This window comes from Danio rerio, chromosome 12 (genome assembly GCF_052040795.2).
Source record: "Danio rerio strain M-AB ecotype USA chromosome 12, GRCz13ab, whole genome shotgun sequence".
In the NCBI taxonomy this organism is placed as follows: Eukaryota; Metazoa; Chordata; class Actinopteri; order Cypriniformes; family Danionidae; genus Danio; species Danio rerio.
The window spans coordinates 20,322,827-20,337,618 of NC_141032.1; the positions used below are offsets into that span (position 1 = coordinate 20,322,827).

Below are 14,792 nucleotides of genomic sequence, written 5' to 3' on the forward strand. Positions count from 1 at the left end.
CATATCTGAATACACAGACACAGCAGTCCCTTAATTTATACACATTTTAATGATTCAGTTATTAAACTGATCATTTTATTCTTCATTTTATTTCTAACCGGCACTCCTGGCCCTTCTTAGCATTTAGATGTTCTTCATTTATTTGCATTCAATTCAATTCAAGATTTTTGTACATTGTATATGGCACTCCTGGTCCATAATATGCTGCATTCATCTTTGATATTTAGCTTTTTTATTGGTATTTATTTATCTTTTTTTTTTGACAACAAAGGTAAACTAAAAGTAGTAATAGGAAAGATTTATTTATTATTGACAAACACCCAGTTAAATTCAAAATGCAGTCTAATGTTAACTGCTGTCTAGTGAACTGATATACATCCTTGATTTTAAATTTTTTCTAGGCACTGTCTGGCGAGATGGGTCCATTCCTATGTAGCGGCAGTCACCAAGCTCAGCGAGATTGCCAACCCAGTGCTCTAAACTGCTTCGTGGAAGCCATGTCCCAGTGTGTGCCACCCATACCCATCAGGCCGTGTGTGCTGAAGTACTTGGGCAAAACCCACAATCTTTGGTTACGCTCCACCCTGATGCTGGAACAGCAAGCTTTTGAAAAAGGCCTCAACTTGCACATCAAACCCAAACAGAGCACCGAGTTCTACGAGCAGGAAAGCATCACTCCTCCGCAGCAGGTACAGCGATGCCCTTCTTCAGTCTTCGTTGTCATTGATGTCATTGGCGGAGGAAGTTTTGCTTTGTGAAGGTTCACGAAGTGTCGCTCGAAATGAACTTGTGTGCTGAATTTCCAATCTGCTTTGTTGTGACCTGTCAATGATTTGGGTTTGAAGTATCCCAGCATTCAAGCTGCTTATGCTAAGCAGCCGTCTCATTGGGGCACCTCTGAATATGGATGTGTTTGTCCCCTATATTCTTTGAAGATGTGTTCTTGTATTCCCTCAGGAGATCCTCGACTCGCTTGCGGAGCTTTACTCCCTACTGCAAGAGGAGGACATGTGGGCCGGGCTGTGGCAGAAGAGATGCAAGTTCCCAGAGACGAGCACTGCCATTGCATACGAACAGCATGGCTTCTTTGAACAGGTGAGAAACCGGAATCATCGGTTCAGCGTGGATGTAGTTAGGGCCTTGTGATTTCCATAACGTGGAAAATACGGATGGAATTGTGAAAATTGGACATAATGTCAAGCTGAACGTGAAAATGAGTTGTACTGAATTAAAATTTCATTGCAAAAAAAGCTAGATAGAATGAAATGTTAGCAAACAGTATGAACATGTTTTAGTTCATCTCACCTCAAAGCAAGTCTAAAAGAATTTGAAGCTAAACTTAGGCTAGTGACGTTGGAACAATATTTACACAATGTTAAAATTTTTATTCCGCACAAAGCTAATCATTTGCGTGGTTTGCACATATCATGTCTGCTTGACATTATTTGCATTATATATGTTGTTTTGAAGTGGATGTCACAGCATGTTGTAAATTATAAAAGGCAATACTTATATTCCAGAAAATAAAATAGTACATCCAAAATTAGTTGGTACACTTAAATTAATATAAAATTTGAATATTCAATAGCAATTTTTTTTTTTGCAATTACATTTTGACATTAATTTTTTAAGTGAAACTACACTGAAAAAAATTATTCAAAGATGATTCCTTGGATTTACTCAATTCGTTTAAGTTAAGTTGTTATAAACAATTTATTTGGGCTGAATTTAACAATCAAATTAGGTTGAACATCTTCAAATTTAATTTGTTTGTTTAAATTCAACACAAATAAATTGTTTGCAACAGTTCTGCATGCAACACTTTTTTCAGTGTATGTCTGAAGATGTGGAAATGGCCTGTGCAATACACAAATCCAGTTATTTAAACAATTGATGTTAATTGCATTATATTTGTTGTTTTCACAGGGTATCCTCAGGGTCTTAAAAAGTATTAAAACTTCATATATCAGTTATGAAAAACATTTAAGACTCCTAAAAAGTCTTAATCCTGTTTTTATGAGGTCTTAAATCTTCAACAAGTGTTGTCCAAGTTTTAATTCATGTGTTTGACTCACTTGAAAAAGCATAAATATTTTTTATTTTACATATTTATTTATTTAGGGTTTATTTTCCTCAATTGGTTCTGGCCGGGTGCGTCCGGCCAAGCTCCTCTGTCCGGGTGATGTCATGTAATTTACGACAAATGCATGTGATGTGACGCGCTCCACATGTAGCGAAAACATTGAGTAGGGCTATTTAATTGGTGGCCTAAGAGGCAATTTGTTCCGACCCTTCAAATAATGTGACCAAAACATAATTTTTTTTTTAGGTTCAGTCGAAAAACGACCGATATAGTTATGAAGTGGTGTGCATCTTATCAATACAGCAATATCTGCAGTTGAAGGCTGTGCAGAGCGAGTCACTGAAATTGAGTGACGAGAGCAGCCGAAAACATTTGGATACTTAAGCTTAAAGGCTCCTCAACGCCACGTTTCTGTTGCATGGATTGAAACTACTGCAACTAAACAAAGTTATGCCACCTGTGAGCTGGTTTAAAGTTCTGAGCTTATATCACATATCGCTTCTTTTCCGCACGCAAGTTCGTTATTTCCAATATTAGGATATATGCCAGTATGCGTGCGAAAGCAGAGTGATGCGATCGCGCCTCCAGATGCACCAAACACTGCTTTTGTTGTGCTTTGAATTACGACATTTGAATGTTTGTACAATTAAAAAAAAAAAAAGCCACATTGTACAATGCACAGTTATTATGTAGTTTCAAAATACAATGTATTAACATTTTAATGTAGAAAAATACGACGTAGGTGTCTTAAGCAGCGAAAATACAACATATAGGCTCTTGTATGCTGTTGTGTCATCACTCATATTTCAAGTCGTATCTCTCCGGCCCCTCATTTTGGATGCTTTTTTTATGAACTGGCTCCCATGACAAACTAATTGAATAGCCCTGCCATAGAGCAAAACTGACGGCAAAATGGGAAAATGAAAGTTTGCATACTCCTGGTTTGAGAAAGACGAGTTTAAACTGTGGCTGAAACCTGTCGCTGAAAACAACTGCGTAATTTATTCTTTCAAGGTTTGTTTCTTCCGGGCTTATCTAAGTTCTGTCGCACAGTTGTGCTCCCTTCATTTATTTATCTACAACTGCTTATTTACAACTGTTTATCAAGTTAAAGGTTTGATACTGATTGGAACTCGAAGTGGCGATGAGATCTTAAAATATTCTTAGGTTTTTAAAAAGTCTTAAAAAGGTATTGAAATTCCCTTTATGATTCCTGCATATACCCTGTTTTAGTAATACTAATATTCTAGGATAAAAAAAATAGGATATCAAAAATAGAGCAGTTAATTAAATTAGGTCTATGAATATAAAATGCATTTCAAAAATATTTTACAATTTTAAAATATTCATATTTTTTCTTTTAATTACCAGAGTTGTTAGCAATAAATTTGTTCAGAAAAAGAAAATAAGGCAGACAACACTAATTTTCAAATAAGTAAATAAAAAATTTGGTTATTAAAATGTCTAATAATTTTTGTATAAAAACAGTACATAATTAAAACTGAAAATGTGAAATTTGGAAGTACAGTCCAATGTGTCATTCTCAATATCTTAAGATGATGCAGACCACTAATGCTGGTTTCATCTTCATTAGGCTCAAGAAACCTATGAGAAAGCAATGGAGAAAGCACGCAAGGAGCACAATGTCTCACCCGCCATCTTTCCAGAATACCAGCTGTGGGAAGATCACTGGATCCGGTGAGTTGAATGACCAGTTCAGATGACTAACAGAGAACAAAAAAACTTCAACTATTTCTTTTCATTGCTTTTTTTTTCATTTTATTTCATTTTGTCTTGAACCTCTATAATGTAATTTAGTAAACCAAAATGCTGCTTTTATTTTCAGCTGTTCTAAAGAGCTGAACCAGTGGGAGCCTCTGACTGAGTATGGACAATCTAAAGGACATAACAACCCATACCTGGTGCTGGAGTGTGCCTGGAGAGTGTCCAACTGGGCTGCCATGAAAGAGGCTCTGGTGCAGGTAAGCTCACTGTAATCATTATGCTCAGCTAGGCAATTACTTGATGAAACGAATGAAGTTATATGGATTTGAAATAATAGTTGTATCATTATAACTGTTTTTACGGTGATTCAAATATGTTAATGGTTATGTTACATTTTAAAGACGTAAAATGTTTTGTTATTTTTTTTTTGTAATGCCTAAAACTTTGTTCTGGTGAAAATTTACTGAATATGCCTAAAGTGACATAGGCAAAAATAACACCTCAAATCATCATTGGAGTGTCACTTTATTGTTAAATGTGAAAACGCCCCACTTTTATGCATTATGCAGAAAGTAACACACTAACCAGGCTTGCCGGATTGTTTATGAGTTTCAGAATTGTAGCCTTGCCGTCGGTGGGTAATTTATGGGCTTCACTTCTAAAACAAAGTAGAAAAAGTGTGTGATAGGAGCCGGACACATTATAAATACTCTTGGCTCTTGTTCAAGGAGACTTGGAACGAATCCATTCAGGTTTCTGTCCTAAGGTGACACCTAATTAAATTGTCCAGCCCAGCAGCCCTCCCACTCCTCCTCCTCCTTCCCTCTCCGTTCACTTTGCATCTAATATTTACGGATACGTGCTTGAATAATTGCTCAAACATCTGCTGGGAAGTGATTTGTTTTCTCCGTTCCAGGGGAGGTGGCTTGGCAGCAGCAGTTGCTCTCAGGAAGTTTAAATGTCCCCGCTTTCAATTAAAGGCGGGTGGATAAGGCTAGTCCTGACGCAGGGTTATTTATGAAATGTCGGCTGTGATAAGCACTCACTGACCGGAGAGTCTAAATCTCTTCACGTAGTCATATTGTACAATGCCAACAGACTTTTTATTCTTTCTACCACCACTTATTAGGATTGCTGCATTAGGAAACGGGCTGATCAGATGAACATGATCAAAGCTAGTTGTTATAGCAAGCTCAAGCTGAGATCAGGACAAGGCTTTTAAGAGAATTGGTCACTAAAATGGTACGAAAGTACTGTTATTAAAATTTAAATCTTGAATCACTTAAATATATGTATAGATTGTTTGATTGATTCACTGAAATTAGTATTTTTATTAAGAAATGTAGTTTTAGCGTTGTTGAAAAATGTTTCTTGACATGTAATTGAGTATATTAAAATGATTTTTTTGTTTTGTTTTAGAATGTGCCTTGTTAATGTCATGAGCATAAAAACAAGCACCAGTCACAGTCCAAATCCTTTACCTGCGAATGGTGACCTGTAATAGTGATATCTGCGTATGACTACTTGGTAGGGGTTCGATACAATTCCCAATACTGCTCTCACATTGCGTTGTTTTATTATTATTATTATTATTATTATTATTATTATTATTATTATTATTATTATTTATTTCAATGTTTAATTGTTTAGACAACTTAGAAATGGACAAATGCCCTTTTTATTAAATGTTTATATTAATTAAATTATTAAATTATTTGTAAGATAAAAAAATCTATTTTTTTAAAAATAATGACACTTACTATTTTAAAAACAAAATAATATTAATAATATTATTAATAATAGAATTATAAATTCCTGCTAACATGTAATGTTTATCAACATTAATTTAATAATACAAATTAGAATTGGTAAAGCTGGCAGAGTTTGAGTTTGCCATGAAGTAGAGATCACTCCGCTGCTGGGTCTCAATCTCCAATTGGCGGTGGGCTATATCAGAGACTGACAATCCAAGAGAGGGCTGTTTTAACATTCTAGCACAAAAAAAAAAAAAGATTTATATGATGCACTCAGGTATTTTTCATAGCTCCTTTTTGTTTCTTGTTGTACATATTAAAGGGGTAGTTTAAATTGCTATTATTATGTCCCAATCAATTGTTGCTTAAGCGAAAGTTTAACAGATAGCACAAAACATCAGAATGCAGTTTGGGTTACTTTTGTGACTTTACTGGCAATTGTTCTTCTCAATATCATTCTTTTTTGTAAAACTACAACAAAGAGGGGTAAAGTATGTATATATTCTTTAACATGTTCAATTTAGCCAGCAGGTACATTTTACTAATGCACATTTATTTATACAAATCTTATTATGCATATTAGGAAAATCTATTAATAAGACAATTTTAATCAAATATTAGCTGAATTAGCCTATTTACACCACCAGCACAACGTGTAAGCCATGAAGAGGTTTGTACAACAAAATATAGAATGGCATAAAATTATTTGATTAAAATCAAATGACCCATAAATATTTACAAAAATGTAGTTTTATTAAAAAAAGAGCACTTATGGATGTAATAATATTGCACAAAATAATCTGCATGTGCATTACTTTCGAGAGTAAAACCGAAAGTAATTCGAGTATATGGTACAGTACCTTGAATGTCCAGTTGGTGGGGGGACAAAATCACAAGTGGCTATTCGACTGCACAACAATAATAAACATATTCAAAAATATGTTTTGTTGGGCTGAATCTCAATCTGTTTTTTACATCTGTTGTGGGCCAGAGGGAGGAGGAGGGTGGCCGCAAATGGCCCGTGGGCCGTCAGTTTGAGAACCCTGGGATAGAGCATGCAAATGAGTAGACATGCACACTGCTCTAACAGGGTAACTGCACGACCCGACCAGATTTTCTTGTGATGTGAGATTAATTTACCATATAAAATGCTGTAATGCTCAGATCTCTGGTGCAATTTGAATGGGAGCGGGTGGTCAACATTAAGTAATCCCACACTCAACATCCTTTCAGAAAAGCATATCTGCACTTTAAGCTGGATTTATACTTTCACATTGTCCACAGCACAAACAGCAGACTGCAAACACTCACTTTTGAGTTGTGGAGGCTTTTCATTATTCATTCATATCAATCATATGTACAGCCTCTATTCTGGACTGTATAGACTGTGCATGGATGGACTAGTGCTTTCTGCTTCATGCATTGCATTCATGCGACTGTGCATGCAGCATAACAGCCCTCAAACTGAACAGTCAGGTTGTCGATGACTGACAGCAGAATAAATATGACAGAGCAAAATTTCTTTGAAAGACATTTAACTTGGAGTATAAAATAACAATGTTGTATTTATTTATTGTTTCTGTGACACTTTTTCTTAATGTGTTGACATAAATGTTAAAAGTAAATTGATGTTAATTAAAAATAAGTCATACAATTTTTCTACAACCTACATTTTGGGTTGTCATTGCTCTCAATATACAGTGCATAGCATGCAGTATATAAGTACACCCCTTACAGATCTTTTAAATTAATATTTTTAATAGGAAGCTATACAATGTTATAATTGTGCATATACATTAGATTGGTCAGTACTGAAGCCCAATCTGGAACTTATCTAACAAAATAACTTACAATAATGGTCCAAAAACTAGTACAACCAAATTTATGTTATAAAAAAATATTAAATACAAATTTAAAAAAGAGAAAAAAATCAAGAGAAGAAAATAAAGTTAGAAATTTTGTAGGTTGTATTTTTTTTTCAATATTTAGCTTGAGCTTAATTGTATTATCTTTTAATTTCTAAATATATTTGGTGACTAAAATATAATTTTAATGAATATATATGTTAGTATATATGTTTTGTTTAATTGCACCAAAATACATTGCCTATATTCACAGAGAAATGGTTAAAATCATTAATTATCAAAATGGGGTGTACTTAATTATGCTGAGCACTGTAGTGGCTAGTGAAATTTAAATGTTTGATTATGGAAAGGAAATTTAAATTTTGCGGGAACAGTCAGGTCCGGAAGAAAACTGTTCTAAGTGGACAGCAGGTGAACAATGAGTAAATGAATAGTGAAAAAAGTTTCCTGAAAAGTTTAGATGTTTTCAACTAGGTGCACCTAGAATACATTAGCGTGTTACTCCCAATATGCGCGTGGCAACCACGTGCCTTCATTGGAAATATCGAACTTGCTCATGCAAAATATGTGCTATGAGAGTAGGGGCATAACAATTCACCATGAGGCGTTAAAAAAATGATTAAAATATGAGATGATTCAAATCGATAGAAATGTTAACTGAATCCCGATACAACTTTTTGAACAGAGGGGGTGCTGTGTGCTGTGGCGCAAGCTCACTTTACCTGCAAATCAACGGTGAGCAAGAGGTAGGGCGGCAGAGAAAAATGATAACAGTGAAGTGCACCAGACAAAACGATTGTTCTAGATTATTTCTTTTTAAGTGTATCACACTTTTACTAATAAATTGTACAAGTAATATTAATTATTCACCTTCACAATCATGTTCAACTCTTGTCTCTATCCTACTATAAAATTAATAATTTTATAATCAGTATTTCATCCCAGTGGCCAGTCTCCTGGAGCAGAGGGTCTATTGACCACCTCTGTACACACTGCTCTCTGGTTTAGGAAAGCCAGCCACACCAGCCATCTCAGTCCCCAAGGTTTTTTTTTCAGCAGGGGACATTGTAAATGTGCAAAGACCTCAAAAAACATAGATATGCTGATATTTCTTTTTAAAATGTAAAATAGCATAGTCAAGGTTTTAGTTTGAATAAAAAAAAAATATCAGTTTAGTTATTACAGAAAATGTGTTATTTTACTATAAATGTGCAGCATTTAAGAATGAAAGGGCTCTTCACGTTAAATTTGTTTCAAATAATTTTGTTAAAACATTCTGACTAAATTGCGAATTGTGAGATTAGTATCGTTAATCATATCAATCGTGATTCAGGTAATTAGTTACATCCCTATATGCGAGCGGCCCATAATTATCTCTTTTTTGGTCTAAAAAAGTTGACAATAGACAAGTTAAAATGGTTAATAATAACATTATAATGATAACTTTACAGGCTATACGATTTTGAATTCAAGTATGTGTTATCACAGTGGTGATTTTCTGTTCGTCAGGTGGAGCTGAGCTGTCCGAAGGAGATGGCCTGGAAGGTGAACATGCATCGTGGCTACCTGGCCATCTGTCACCCTGAGGAGCAGCAGCTTAACTTCATCGAGCGGCTGGTGGAGATGGCCAGCAGCCTGGCCATCAGAGAATGGAGGAGACTTCCACACATCGTTTCTCACGTCCACACACCCCTGCTGCAGGTGAGGACGTCAGTTTGCGAGCTGACAAACACCCTTTAACCAGACGTTCGCCAGCTGTAATTTAATTGTTTTCTTGAATTTTTTTTTTTTTTTTTTTTTCCCAAGCAGAATAACTCAATCAGAGCACCACTAGCGATCCAATCTAAATTGATTGTCAATTTTAAATGATGGCCTCTTAAAAGCAGAACATCTGGTCAGATTTTACCACTGACAAGCGGGAGATTCGGGCAAACTCATTTGGCATGTGTGCGTGCGACTTTATACAAACCCACAAGAGAATGGTTTAAGCACACACTTTTCTTATAATTCTCTTTTTTTTGTTCTACATTTTTGCACAATATCATTTCTTCTTTTGTCAGACCTGGTCCCTTCTTCCCTCTTCCTCCCCTTTGGCCCTTTCTAAAATGGCTGAGATAGTGTTGACTGCACCATTGTGGCGCTCAATAGGCGGCTTGTATTAATATTCAGCGCAAAGATCAGCCTCCTGACTACCACACGCATAATCAGGCAGAGCACACAATGGGACAGAGCTGAGGTGATGTGTGCGTGTAGATTAGGGTAATGTGTGAGAGCTGTCCACGCACCACAGCCTCAGAGCACTGTTAGAGCCGACTCTTGAGCTCGGTTGTGGGGCGATGGCAAACATGACAGCCAAATTGAGGAAATGAGGTGTTGTTGGAGATTGGGATTGCAACAAATCTGGTCTCACGGGTAATGGTTGATTGTTCTGTGGTCCGCATGATTGAACAGTTGGATAGGGGGGGATGTCATTACAACATCTTAGATAAATATGTATATATATATTTTTTGTATTTTAATGTTTTTATTGGTCTTTGTTGTTGTGTATTAATGTAATTTTGTGTTATTTTTGATGGACCTCAGGAAGAATAGCCACTACCTTGGTAGTGGCGAATGGGGATCCTGATAAATAAAAAAAAATAAATAAATACAAAAAAAAATTAGGTGAGTAAATGTTTTAATACAAAAAGACAAAAACTAGGGCTGTGCGATTAATTGAAATCGAATCACACAATTTGAAACATTGTGATTATTTAATTGCAACAGGCTGCAATAAGAAATATATATGTATTATTAAATTTCCCCCACCCAGAGCAAATGCGTGACTGCCGGTGTCCTGACATTTGATCCTACCCGTCAAATTATTCTACCAACACTGTATTTGAATGGTTCTGAGGTTGGGATTAGGGATCAGGTTGGTTAGGGCGATATTACAGCTTCATATCACACTAATCCACATTAAAAGTTACACTGGTAGCAAAATCTGATGGATAGCATGATGCGCCATCAAAATGTTCTACCTACTTTTTAAATGGAAGGTAGGACAATCTGACAATGTAGGACAAGAACTCTGGCTGTGTGTGATAGCCTTACTAGCCAAACGAGTGGGCACACTTTCATTCTGCCCAATCAGAATTTCGCAACCGAGCTACACCCACAATTAAGAAAAAGAGAAAACAAACAGGAAAGCGCTGACAACTGGGGTTACTGTGTCTGCTGCATTTTTAAAACAGGAATATTTTGGTTACAGACACTGTCCCAGACACTGAACAAAAACAAGTCATTTTTAAGAGCTGTTGCAGAACTGTTGCCACAGCTTACAGATTATTAAGCTGAAGATTGACTACAAAACGTAATGGTTAATAAAAATCATATTATCTGTCAAAAAATCTAAATGAGATACTTTCCACGAAATGCACAGCCTTAACAAAACCTAAACTTCAAAAGGCAAAGCTTATTTATGAAGTACTTAAAAAAAGTACTTCCAGATTCTAAAATCAATCATTATTTGTATTATTTGCACTATAATACACACTACAATGTGGATATTTCCCAAGTCAATGATGACTAATCATTTCTTTATAAATTGAAAATGACATTTTTCCTCTACGATTCTAAAACAAACAAAAAAACATACTTAGCATCATACACAGGAACAATTTTAATACTTCAACATTTTATTAATTTAAATGAGTTTTTTATAGGGTACCCATGATGGAAATTATCTTTTTTTAAGCTGTTTGGACAAAACTGTGAGTAGATAAGGTGTGTCCACAGTCATATTGTGTTGATATAAATACATTCTTAAAGTCTCTCTTTTTTTTTTCTTCCAAAAATTATTATTCAAATTCTTCCCATTTTAAGGCCCACCGCAACGTGATGTAGGAGTGCGGTTTCCCCACCCACCGAACTGATTGACAGCCGCATATTAACATGTCTCTGTAGTAATGTGTATAATCATATCAACAAGACGAGATGTGTGCAAAGCAACTGGGATTATAAGATCTGTTCAGCTCTCTTTGATAATCAGTCATCATTAAATGTAATCAAGAATGAGTTTTACAAGTTTAAAATGTTTTTAAAACCGTGCATGTCTGTGATGAATTACAGCGATTTTACCGTCTTTATCACCACAGCTGCATGTCAGTACAATTATAAAAGAAGATGCTTAAATCCCGGTTTGTAGATGTTAAATCAGGTTTATTTGTATAAAACATAGTGGATGCCCATACAGCAGTGGATATTAACGTGTATTCTGTCATCTTTGCCGTGCAAAAATAGTGCAAATTTAAACACGCGCAGTGTGTGAACTTTGTTACGACATTGTGTGCGACTCGTTGCAGAAAGACTTGAATACATCAACAAATACATCAAATAATCATTGGTAAAGTTCTTACTGTAATATTTCTCACAAACGTTACGTGTGATCTGCTTCCTTCTTATCTGTCATCGCGCTATTTATTCTAATGCAGCCGAGGCAGAGATTGTGGCACACTCTGACTGACACATAGGAAAAGTGGGCGGGAATTACTAGCATTAAAGGCACAGGCAACAAAAACAGCTGCATGGTGGTTCAGAGCAGGAAAATTGCAATATTTTGAAAGGTACAATTAATAGTCTGATGGGTGTCTTGAGCTGAAACTTTACAGACACATTCTGGTGACAGAAATAACTTGTCTTAAATCTTGAAAAAGGGGTCAAATAGGTACCCTTTAAATTTGAATGAATATTTGAGTTACTCGTCAGTGAAGAAATCAATGAAAACATGACTTGGGATATTCAGAATTGGCGATTTTATTGTTCATTTTTTTGCATACCTGCATCTAAATTCTATAAATTTTACCTGTTTGAGCTCAGGTTTAAAGCTTATTGTATGTAAGGAACTGTGCTTGCTGTTGGCATGTAATAATGGCCATTCTTCAGTGGCTGTTTTCGTCCATTCAGAAATACCCCAAAGCCATTGACTTGAGTGATAATTGAATTTCCTGATAATTGAATCTGTTTACACCTGCACTCCCTAATACAAGCATACAGAAAATCCGAGTCCAATAGGAGAGATTTGAATGGACGGGAGAGGCAGACAGAAGCCGCGAGACAGACAGAGAGAGGGAGAGTGAGAACGCCACCAAGTTTAAAATGGCTCGTAATTACTTTTCCCCCATCAGATAGTGTTTGATTAAATACCTGCAAGAAAATTAAATTTACATGATGAATGGGCACTCAGAATGAAGGTTATAATGTGCCATCAGCTGATATTAACAGATAATTGTGAAAAATATTGTATTGCTTAATTTATTTTGTTTTGGGGGGGAGGGGGGTTGATTTGGCAAGTCTATAGACTGATTTGAGGCATTTATCTTGTAAACCATTGAACGGATTGTTTTTGGATGCGTTTATGTGCGTTCACGGGGCATAATTCATTATCACAGCTCGAGCTACTCATCGTGTGCATGGTAAACCATCATGCTGTAAATCACCTTGTAAGTGCCAGACTGCCTCCCTCACATCTTTCTTTTCCAATTCGCAGAAGAGATTAAAGATCCACGTGGCATTTCGAGTGAGTGAGTGAGTGTGTGTGTTTGCCGCCTGGTATGTTAAGGTCATGCATCAATAGTTTGTAAGAAATGGGTAGCAGTTTTTGGGTCACCGTGGTCCATGTCCTCTGCTGGTGTGGTTTAACTGTGGTCTGAGAGCGTGATTAGGCATTAAGGGAATATACGCTTCACTTGTGCGCTTCCCTCTGCCTGTTCTCCGAGTAAATGGCTTTTAAGATACTTTGATCCGTCCATCCATTCGTTCAGCCATCTCGAGAGTTCGTTTCTCTATTTCTTTTTCTTTCTCAATAGGAATCATAAGCCTGTAATACAGTCGCAGTAATGGATTTTGAAGTGTGTGTGCGCGCGGTTTCTTGAATGACTGTAGCCATCCGAATTAAACAGAACAGAAGCTTTAAAAGAGCTTGAGGATGTTGCTTCTTGAGGATGTTTATTATTATATCTCATCTGCTTATTTCTGGATATTTGTCATTCAGGCTGCCCAGCAGATCATCGAGCTACAGGAAGCGGCTCAGATTAACGCAGGACTGCAGCCTGCCAACCTGGGCCGCAACACCAGCCTCCATGACATGAAAACTGTGGTGAAGACCTGGAGAAACAGACTGCCGATTGTATCTGACGACCTTTCTCATTGGAGCAGCATTTTTATGTGGCGTCAGCACCATTATCAAGGTATGACAAAATATCAAAACTTAGGGTTCCCATAGGTCATGGGAATTCTGACTTTCAATGAATTTTAAAAGGTCTGTTTGAATGTCAGGGACTTTTTAAAAAAATTTTTTGGTCAAGTCATGCAATATCAGGGATTTTTGTTTGCCGCTTTAAATTTTAGTTTCCTATAGTGATGCTCATTTCAGTAATTTTGCCAACCGACAACCGCAGCTTGTTAACTGGTCAATTTTATTAAATTATTTTTTAATAAAAAAAATCAAAATGTCTGTTTTTTGTCTGACACATTAAATATTGCATTTTAAAATACTGATTTATTTTAACATACGAACATATTATTACAGAGCATCTTCACACACTTGCAGTGTTTCCAACAGCATAGAAAAAGGAATAAATAAAATAAAAAATAAAATATATAGTTCTGCCCTAGATATTATTGTCTTCAATTAAAAATTTAGATTAGAAAATGAAAACACGGACTAAATCCTTTTTAAAAACCAACATAGGCAGTTTTTTCCCTCTGATATTTTTTTTTCTTGCATCAAATAAAAATAGCAGGCTACCTCAGATCCATCGCTCCCCAGAAAATTAGCATTTAATTAATGCTCCACTGTTATTCTTATATCACAAACATCTGTAGTTTTTAAATGAAGTCATTAAAGATTAAAGATGATGTCTTGAGCATCTGGTTTTACCTTATAAAACTTTTATTTTTTGCTTTTATTTCCTCTCTCACTTGCAGTTTATGCGCATGCTGCGTGTAATGAAAGACAATGACACTCGTTATCAACATATGTTGACCTTTTGTAAAGTATAGGCTACTACAGCATAAAAAAGTTTCTTGTTTACATATGATATTACATAGATAGATTATGTAGATTATGTAGGCTATTTTAAAAATGGATGTTTTTTAAGAACTATTAATAACTGTAATATTTGTAAGGTTGGTTTGTTGGTTGTACACTGAAATATATATATATATATTCAGTCATTTCCTTTCCATACATACTCATTCACACACATACACTATATATATATATATATATATATATATATATATATATATATATATATATATATATATATATATATATATATATATTTTGTGTATATGTTTTTTATATAAATGTTTTTTATATAT

At 35.5% G+C, this 14,792-nt stretch overlaps 1 protein-coding gene across 6 annotated transcripts in view; it reads left to right on the forward strand.

Annotated features, from left to right (window-relative positions):
- The window catches only part of trrap (transformation/transcription domain-associated protein), a 185,959-nt gene that overhangs the window by 123,697 nt on the left and 47,470 nt on the right, over positions 1-14,792 (forward strand). For all 6 annotated transcript variants that reach the window (XM_087275128.1, XM_087275130.1, XM_087275129.1 and 3 more), the window contains 6 exon segments: positions 402-689; positions 958-1,095; positions 3,678-3,781; positions 3,930-4,065; positions 8,937-9,128; positions 13,459-13,654. In XM_087275128.1, coding sequence (XP_087131254.1) covers positions 402-689; positions 958-1,095; positions 3,678-3,781; positions 3,930-4,065; positions 8,937-9,128; positions 13,459-13,654 — 1,054 coding nt within the window.